This window comes from Didymella exigua, assembly GCF_010094145.1.
Source record: "Didymella exigua CBS 183.55 unplaced genomic scaffold M421scaffold_45, whole genome shotgun sequence".
Lineage (NCBI taxonomy): Eukaryota > Fungi > Ascomycota > Dothideomycetes > Pleosporales > Didymellaceae > Didymella > Didymella exigua.
This window is the reverse complement of record NW_022984819.1, coordinates 245,221-255,179: the sequence shown is the minus strand read 5'-3', so window position 1 is coordinate 255,179 and position 9,959 is coordinate 245,221. Positions and strand designations below refer to the sequence as shown.

The following is a 9,959-nucleotide window of genomic DNA, read 5'->3' as shown; positions in this document are numbered from 1 at the left end:
AATTCTAGGGTGTTCTATAGGGTTTAAGAGTGCCACGCACTCTTATCTATAGTAGATAGTAGTAGAGTATATAGGCACACTTTAATATTACAGCCTCTAGATTAAAGGGGACTAAGCCAGCACCTCTAAATCCTCCCTAGATATTACTCCTAGTAAAAGAGGCATTAAAAGCTCCTTTAAAGCACAGTAAAACTTAAGTTTTATAATACAAGTAATCTTATTGCGCTTTAGCAGCTTAGCTTAGCAACTATAGGCCTTCTTTATTAGGGTAAATTAACCTACGTTAAGTGGCTGCAATAGGTGTAATAAGTGTAGAGGTATACACAAGGTAACAATCTTATATTCTTTACAGTACTAGTAGAACTTAACTAAATTATAGCTCTTATAGCTGTCTAGAATAAGTAGCTAATAGCTGCTAAGATTACGCTCCTTTGTGTGCTTATTAAAGTGCTTTAGCTACTTAATACTAAGCTTATTATTAGTCTAGCTGTTCTTAGAGATAGTAATAACCTAGTTATAAGGTAAAGACAGCTCCTTATACTAGGTAGAGAGGTAGTGCTTGCCTTAAAAGATAACAAAAGGTAGGAGACTCTATCCTAACATGTTAATACCCTAGATAATACTAGTCTACTCTTAGTTGCCCTGCTGTACTATATTTAGTCGTCTATAACACTCTAAGCCTGTAACAACAGCTCCTGTTAATATAACACCTATTATAAACCTAGACTTGTTAAAATTGTAGGTGTCTTTATCTAGGATACTATACTTAGCTTTAGTATTCTCTACTAGGCAGAACTAGCCCTAGATTACCTTAGAATCCTTACAGAGGGCTCTCTTGTAGTTGTACTTTTAATTAAACTTAACTATAAGCTCTAGGCAACGCTTAACGAACATGCTAGCCTAGTTCTTGCTAACAGGAGGCTAGTGGCGCTTAGTAAGTAGAGAGTTAGCTATATCCTCTACATTAGTAAGCCAGGGTGGGTATCCTTGCTTATCTAGCTTTAGAACATGCTGCACAATTACCTCCTCTTTAGTGCTTGTTAGCTTTATTAAGTTGACCTTACAATCACGTCTTAAGAGCGTTCTAGCACGTTGTTATCTTAGCGTTCTTTCTAACACCTTATAGATTGTTACAGCACGTAGAATAGTAAAAGCTGCGTCTTATTTAAGAGCCTAAATAGCAAGCTATATATCTAGTTCCTTTAAGACACTTTAAGCCTTTTTGTGTTAAGACATCGCGGGTTGTATGAAGTTTAGTGTGGTCTTGGCAAAACCCGGTCACTCGCCCGGGCCGGCCACTCGCCCGTGAGGTACGTTAGCGGATTCACACCTATTCAAGATATCTCTCTTCTTGCCCGCGTCGTCACAACTTGCAATTAAACTTAACTGTAAGCTCTAAGTGCCACCTAACAAACGTACTAGGCTATCTTGTGCTAATAGGGCCTAGTTTGCGCTCAGCGCGCAAAGAATTAGCCATAGTGGCCACATCTATTAGCTAAGGGGGAAATTTTCGCGCAACTAGCTCAAGAACATAGTAAACAATCACCTTCTCCTTGTTATAGTCTAGCTTCTGTAAAGTGGCCATAGAATTAGCTTGTGAAGGTTGTCTAGTGCGTTGATTGCTTAGTGTGCCTTGAGGAACTATGTAGATAGCAGCAGCGCGTTGCAGGGATAGAGTCGCGTCTTGTTTAAGAGCCTAGAGCGCCAGCTGCATCTGAGCTTCCTTTGTCGCGTCTAACTAGTGCTGTTAAGGAGGCATAATTGTGTAAAGGGTAGTTTGGTGGGGGCTTAGCAAGAGTGTCCGACTCGTCCGCTGTCCGACTCGTTATACATGTACGTTATACCACAAGCATAGCTAAACCATACCACAAGCACAGCCCTTTCAAGCCTTGTCCGCGCTCGCGTTCTTCGCCGCCAGCGCCTCCGAGTTTGAAAGGAAGTCGCCCTCGGGAAGCTTATCGAGCGTATCGTTCTCCCTGTCCAGAGCCCTAAACGTCCACCAGAACGCCACCCACCCAAAGAAAGTCAGAATCGCAATAGTGACATACAACCACACCAAGAGCGGGTCCGCGGCAAGAGGCACGAACGCCTGCGCAATCGCAGACGAGAACGCGTGCGTGAACCAGAACACGCCCGTCACCAAGGATCGCATGTTCTTCGGCGCCTTGGTGTACGCGTACTCCAGCCCCGTGATCGAGGCGAAGATCTCCGAGAACGCGATCAGCAGGTATGCGGGCGCCTGCACCCACACCGTCAAGGGGGGTGGGGTGTCGCAGCTGCTTGCCAACTTGCCGCAAGACGACTTCTCGTAGATGAAGTGCTGGATCAGCGCTGCGACTACCATGCTGAGCATCGCGCACACGAAACCCGCCTGGATCTTCTTCAGAGGCGTGAAGTTGAATCCCATGCGCGCGAGCTGCGGGTAGAAGAACTTGTCGAAGATGGGGATGAAGCTAGGTAGGCACGTCAGCCGGGTTGTTTGGGCTTTGCGGATGCAGCGTCGACTTACATGATCAGCGTGAATGGGTTCAGGTTGTGGATGACGTCGTTGGGGACACCGTTCAGCTCCATCGTAGCGGCCTGTGAGACCAGGTTGGTCGTCATCTGCAGAATTCGGTCAGTTGCGACTCGTCTGGCGCAAGCAGAATGCCGCTTACCTGACCGTAGGGAAGCCAGAAGATCGGTAGCCAGAGAAAGACTTGACAGGCTTTGATGCCGCGGCGCACCTCATTCACCCAGGCGTCATCGAATGTCATCCAGGTAGGCTTCGTAGCGAGATTGCTGGGTTTGGCTCCATCCCACAAGTTGGGGGACGACAGGTTCTTCCATGTGCGCACCGGATTGATGGACCATTTGCCGCGCATAGCGAAGCCGTACAGCTTCACCGCCTTGACTAACACGTCTCCCTGCGGGGGCTTCTTGACATAGTGTTTGCTCAAGCCCAACATCAAAAGAGGACAGAAGATGAACAGGATGGTGGGCAGGAGGTAGGAGAGCCAGAAGCCAACGTACTTCTCAGCGTACACCATCGAGATCTGCCCAGTCAGAGCACCAACGTTGATGAGGAGGTAGTACCGCATGTAGACACGCGAGATCGTGATACCAGGGTCCACAATCACGCGCTCACCGTTCGGCTCGGTGCGGAGAAAAGCCTTTGGGTGGCTGTGTTCGTACTGCTCGGCCACGAGTGGAGAAATGCAGCACTTGAAGAAGCCGACTCCGCTTCCGAACAGGATCAGACCGATGATGAACACGCCCAGCGCTGCATTCGGAGTTGCGATGACTTTGGGGATGGCAGCAATAATGATCAAGATATGGCCGAATGTAGCAAGCACAATGGCCACATAGATGGTCTTGAACTTGCCCCAGTACTCATCAGCGAGCCAACCACCTGGTCTTGTCAGTGATGTCGAAGGGGCGAGTACCTGTTTCGCTTACCAACCATGGGCATGACATAAGAGAAGAACTGGTTGAACTGAACGAGACCAGTCGAGGCCTGCTGGCCCATACCCAGAGCACCAGCCTGACCATCCGTACCCGCAGCACCCGCGGATGGGAAGGGCCCCACAGTGGGAAGCTCTTGCTGGATGAAGTTGACGACTCGAAGCGGTCAGTACAGACTTGCTCCCAAATTACTTGCACTGTACTCACAAACGGCTGTAGTTCCATAGTATGCGAAACGCTCGCACATCTCGACTATGCCGATAATATAGATCATCCAGTTAACCTTGCCGTAGACGCGGCGCAAGGTGGTCCAGTCTTCCTCAGTAGGGTATTGCTCGCCATTGGGGCCGATGAGCTCCTCAGATGCTGAAGTATGAGGCTCTTGCTTCTCGATGATGGATTCATCTTTCATGCCCTTGGCTACGGCTGGGTAGTCCGCGGTCGCTGCGTCTACGATCTGAAGCGCTGCACCGGAGGACATGGTGAATTCCGATGTGGGTCGGCTGACGAACACAACGGTCGATCATCGGCAGGCTGGGCTTTATATTCATGGACCTCTCTCTCCATACGATTTCGAGCTGCCTGTTCTAGCATTGCAGTGTTACGAGTATGATCAGGAGATTGTTCGCGGATGCTCGGCGCCAATGAATAGGAATGAGAGGTGCGCCAGCCCAAGAGATAAAGGCTTCCAGTTGCGACTACAGTACGCCCTGTCATACACTGCGAGCCTGGTAGGAGAAGCATACAGACACGGCATTGGCGCCGAGTGATATCAGACACTCCACTCCGCTAAAGGCTGCATTGCCAAGTATGCCGTGGTAGGCCAAGCTGGGAACAGATAACATGGCCAATCACCAACAGCTGAGTTCGATCTTGTTTCCACGCGGTCGGTGCAAGGCTATGATTAATGTCAATCCATCCTTGATGGTGATGTGACAATATTTTGTCTTGTGAGAGTTGAACACCTTCCTCATCAAGCATGTTGAAGGTTTTGACAAGACGACAAGACGACAAGACGGAGGCAGGGCACCGCTCAATGCTCCCCGCCGCATTGGCAAAGACGACTGTCGCGTTGTCGCGGAAGACTATCGTCGGTAACCCTGTTGCACCGCGTCGCATTGTGACGGTCATCTTCGGCTTGTACGGTGGATGCTGCTCGGTTGTGGTCCGGGTGGAGAGGTGGAGGACAAAGAGGGCAGTCGCGCACACGCCTGGCTACGGAGGCCTACCGTGTCCGTGCGCGCAACGCCCGGAGTCGCGCAACGCCCGATAATTACCCTGCAGCACTATACAAACTTGAGGCTGTAGAGCCACATACAATAGCTATTATCGCAAGATAATTCGGTGGATTGTTTTATAGAACTATTCGACGATATTCTCTCATACACATTAATTATATAGAGTTGCTGTTCTGCCGCTGCGGGTGGTGTGGGTGCGAGGTGCCGCAGGATGCTCTGCAGCAACAACACCACGCTGCGCAGCTACTGCACCACGATTCTGCTTCTTTCTTGGTGCTACAGACTGTGACACCTTGCGCTTGCCTCTTTAGGGCAATTGTACAGCTTTTTGAGCGTCGCGAGCTTGTTCATCACGCTCTCTTTGAGCCTTGCGTTCGGCTGCTTCCTAGGCCTTCTCAGCTCTCACTCGCTCACGCTCCTCCTTCTCCCTCTCCCGCTGCTCACGCCTCTCCTGGGCAATCTTCTCATTGTATAGCTTGTTGGCGTGTCTAAGCTTCGTTATCTCTGCTTTTTTGAGTTCTTCTACCTTCTGGTTCTGTTGCTTTGTCCTCTCATCAGAGCGTGCTTTCTCTACTCTACTAGGAGAGTAGAACTCAGCCCCACCGTGATAGTCCTTGCGAGGCTGAAACTGAAGAGCTTTGCTCTTGTTCTTAGGTATAACGTACTCCACAAGCGAGTGGCTCACACAAGCGAGTGGCTCACTTTTGCCAAGACTACACCAACACTACAACTACTTTACAACATTACAGCACACAACAACAATATCATGTACTACACAGTATATTGCACTAATCTATAGTACTTTACACATCTTTCTTACACATTGTCCTATTATGCCCTGCCTTGCCACACATGCTATAGTGTCTTAATAACTAAGTGCTGCTATTAGCGCCTCCTCTCTTCTTTGCCTTCTTCCTATCACTATAGGTCTTAAACTCCTTTAGAGTAGTTAGCTGCACTCCCTTAGCAAAGGTTAATACCCTATCTTGCTATACTTGATTTCTTTTGTGTAATTTAAAGCGTGTAGCAGCCTTATTAGCTACCTAAAGGTCAGCAACCTAGTTGCGCACTAAAACTAGTAAATGCGCTATTAGCTCTGCGCCTTTAGTAAGCTAATTAAGGGTGTTAACTATTAATGTTAGTAAGCTATTAGTGTGTCTCTAGATCTTCTCTTAAATTAGCTTTAATTAAGACCTAAATTCTAGGGTGTTACTTACTGTCTTAGACTCCTACGTGCTGTTATCTATAATAGGTAGCGTTAGCATGTGTAGCTGTACTTTAAGCTCTAATATTACAGCCTCTAGGTTAAACAGGACTAGGCCAGCGCCTCTAAATCCTCCCTAGATGTTGCTCTTAGTAATTAAAGCATAAAAAGCAGCTTTAAAGCACAGCAAGAACTTAAGTTTAGTGATGTGAGTGATCTTGCCCATCATCAGCTGCTCAGCTTGGCGGCTATAGGCCTTCTTTAACAGGGAGAAACAACCCACGTCAAGCAGCTGTAGTAGATAGGATAAGTGTGGGGGCATACACAGAGTAATAATCTTGTGCTCCTTACAGTACTAGTAGAATTCAACTAAGTTGTGGCTCTTGTAGCTATCTAGAACAAGCTATTAGTAGCTGCTAACAGTGCGCGCCTTTGTGTGCTTATTAAAGTACTTTAACTACTTAACTCTAAGCTTATTATTAGTCTAGCTATTATTAGAGACAATAATATCCTAGTTGTTAGGTATACTAGGCTCCTTGTACTAGGCTGAGAGGTGGTGCTTACTAGAGAGGATAATAAAGGGTAGGATAGACTAGCCCTTTAAATAGATGCCTTAGATAATGCTAGTCTACTCTTAGTTGCCCTACTGCACTGTCTTTAGTCTCCTTTAACGCTTAGAGCCTGTAACAACAGCACTAGTAGATATAACACCTATTATAAAGCTAGATTTATTAAAGTTATTAGTGTCTTTATCTAGGATACTATACTTAGCTTTAGTATTCTTGTCAGATTTAAAGGGTTCTTGCTAATTGTTGTGATTGAAAAAATGGATCCGAACGATCGATCTATGAACAGGTGGCTTTTATCCCCCACTCTTGTGCGACCAGCTGCGCGGTCCATTCCATGCAGTTCCATTCCAGCCGAGCCAGTGTTACGGCCAGCCTTGCTCATGTCTGACAATTCTCTACAAGCTAGAACTAGTTACTAATTACCTTAGGATCCTTACACTGCACTCTCTTATAGTTTTACTTGCAATTAAACTTAACTTTAAGCTCTAGCTAGCGTTTAATAAAGTTAGCAGCCTAGTTCTTGCTAAAAGGGGTCTAGTAGGGCTTAGCAAGCAGAGAATTAGCTATGTCCTCTACATTAGTAAGTTAGGGTGAGAATCCTTACTTGTCTAGCCTTAACACATAATAGAAAATTACCTCCTCTTTAGTGCTAGTTATCTTAATTATATTAGGCTTGCAATTGTGTTGTAGAGAGGTTCTAGCAAGTTAGTAACTAAGTGTCCTTTAAGACATGTTGTAGATAGCTGCAGCGCGTTGCTAAGAAAGTGTCGCGTCTTAATAGATAGCCTGAAGAGCATGCTGTATTCCTGCCTCCTTTAAGGGTTTGATTGTATTGTTACGTTGAGGCATTGTAGGTAGAGTGAAGTTTGGTGTGGTCTTGGCAAAAGTGAGCCACTCGCTTGTGTGAGCCACTCGCTTGTGGAGTACGTTATTTATTTTACGTCTAAAAAATAGGGATTAAGTCCACTATCTTGCCTCCCAAAGGGCATATACGATGTGCTAAGCTATAGGATTACAGTGCTAACAAACTACCTTAGAAAGCATTTCTTGCCTGCGCGGATATTGCTACTGTTTTAAGCTACAGCTCCCCCGCTAGTTAGGGAGACTAGGCAGTGTAGATACATTAGGGTGAATCCCTTTTGTGTGTTTAAAGGCAGTAGAATGCTATAAGAGTAGAAGAGAGAGGGAGAGTAAGAAGGAGAGTAAGGAAAGAGTATATTTGTTTGCCGCTGTCGCAGCACAGGGTGAGCTACTAGGGGCAGACCTTAGTGTAGTATTAAGTAAGTTGGGTGAAGGCTTTAAAGGCCTCTAGATCCCTAATAAGCACACTAGTATATGCTACGCCTTTGCTACAGCTAGATAGTAGTACGGGTAGTTAGAGTACATCGGGAAAAGTTTTTCCGTTGTCGAAATTGGGAAATCGTGGCATTGTACTGTGGGCAACAGTAGGACTTGTAGGCCTACAACAGTTATTCAATGTGTATTCAATGTCTAGCTAATTTTAAGCTAATAGCTCTAACAGTCCTAACAGCTGCAATAGCCACAATAACTCCTAATCCTGCTATAATAGTAGCTCTGCTTAATAAACTATACTTTTATTATATTAATATACTACTAAGTCTCCTCTTTAAAATAAGCTATTAAATAATATTATAGGCCTATTAATAGAATAGTTATTAAGTGTGGAAGGTTTTAAGCTTAATATTCCTTGCTTAGACACTAAGTTAAGATTCTTTGCTAGGGCTCTAGCAGCCTAAATATTAGAAAATATAAGAATATTATTTAAGAATAGTAGGTAAACTAAGAATTCTATGCCTAGGCCTGCCTGTTCTGCAGTGTGTGCTTGTTAGCAGGTGCTTTGTTGGGTGCTGTTGCAGCTGCTACGTCGTGTGCTGTTGCAGCTGCAGCTGATACATTGTGTGCTGGCGCAGCTGCAGCTGCCATGGTGTGCTGTCGCAACTTCAAAACACAACCCTTCAACAAACAAACCTTCAACGCTCTATAACTTGCGTTGTAGTAGGCCTACAATAATAATGTTTTGCTTATTTTAAAGCTACAATTTCGCTCTATATATACATGAAATTTCGCAATTTTTAAATATTTAATACTAGTGCTAGTAGAACTAAGGGTAGCTATATAATAATGTTGTAACATTGTTTTAAGTTTATTAATTAGGCACTTAGTGTTTTAGCTGTTAGCAATGTTAGCACGAAATTAGGGCTGTTAGGCGCAAATTAGGGCTGTTAGGGCTGTTAAACAGCCGTTGCACGACCATGCCACGACTGTCAGCAACAGCCAGTCTGGGCCGGATTTCGAAAAACTTTTCCTGATGTAGCTATTAGCTAAAGGACCCTTAGGTCTTGCAGCAGAGGACAAAGTGCTCTAGCGTCTTATTGCGCCTATGTAAGTAGGTAAGTGTTGAGTTATTATGTCTATACTTTTAGTAGTACTAGGCAAAGTTACTATGCATAGATTAGATTAAGAGTAGTCTAGCTAGGGTGGCTGTTAGTAGGTCTAGTTTAGGTAGTCTACTACGTAGTATATAGTTATAATCTTAGCTTATGTACTATTTTAAGAGCTTAGTCTTCTTATTAGACTACTATGTTTATTGCGTGTGCTGTAGCATCTTGTGAGATATTGTCTTAATGCCTAAGAGTGTAGGCATAGCCGCTATTCTAGTCAGGGGTGATGGGTGCTAGGCTTCTAGGTTGGCAAGTCTGTCTGCTGCTTTATTTCCTTCAATACGTAGGTGCCCAGGGGCCTATTTAATTAAGAGGTCGTGTGTGTAACGACGAAGGCAAGAAGAAAGATATCTGGAATAGGTGTGAATCCGCTACAAGGCATATAGGAGTGCTGGGATGATAAGAACACTAGGATATATTCTCTACATATATAGGTCTTATATAAATAGATATAGAAAAACTACTTTACAATGCTATATTTCCTTGCTCCTTATATATAAGGGTTTAGTGGCAGTTTAGTGCAAGCTTATGCTATGTAACAAGAGCTATAGTTATAAGTTGCTAGAACTATATCCTAGTAGTATTAGGTCACTATTTATAGAGCGTTATTACACTACTACCCTCCTTGTAGACAGATAGTCCTACATCTGTGACTTAGGTTTAAAACAGAACATGTACAGACATAGCAAGTAAAAAGTGTAAAGTTATAAGACTTTGTTCTTATAATCTTTCTCTAGCGTATTTCCCTCTTAGGTATAGCGCTATGCTTACCTAAGCATTGCTATTGTAATCTCTAAGAAGAGAGGATTAGAATGGTGTGCTTGCGAAGCCTGTATCTCCTCTCGTTCTTAAGATATGCTGTTCTCTATTTTTAGTAACTAGATATGTTCTAGACCCTCTGCTTATAAATAGAGTAGCCTACTCTGTAAGATGCTAACGTATACGATTACGCATGCACCTACGTAATCTTGCTTGTATATGCAGCAATACTAAGCATAGATGCAGTAGACCTACCTAGAGGAGTCTAGAACGTTCTGCTTAG

The 9,959-nt window shown here is 44.7% G+C and overlaps 2 protein-coding genes across 2 annotated transcripts; both read right to left on the bottom strand.

Annotated features, from left to right (window-relative positions):
- Window positions 1-1,495: 1,495 nt before the first annotated feature.
- On the bottom strand, window positions 1,496-1,696 carry M421DRAFT_74126 (uncharacterized protein; the record flags this gene model as incomplete). Its single annotated transcript, XM_033597010.1, has 1 exon — window positions 1,496-1,696. A coding segment is annotated over one exon (201 nt), but the record flags the coding sequence as incomplete, so codon positions are not given.
- Window positions 1,697-1,882: 186 nt separating this feature from the next.
- Window positions 1,883-3,925, bottom strand: M421DRAFT_9338 (PTR2-domain-containing protein; the record flags this gene model as incomplete). Its single annotated transcript, XM_033598112.1, has 5 exons — window positions 1,883-2,453; window positions 2,510-2,604; window positions 2,658-3,391; window positions 3,439-3,600; window positions 3,652-3,925. 5 exons carry the CDS (start codon window positions 3,923-3,925, stop codon window positions 1,883-1,885), a joined length of 1,836 nt encoding a protein of 611 aa, XP_033444156.1.
- Between the last annotated feature and the right edge of the window lie 6,034 nt (window positions 3,926-9,959).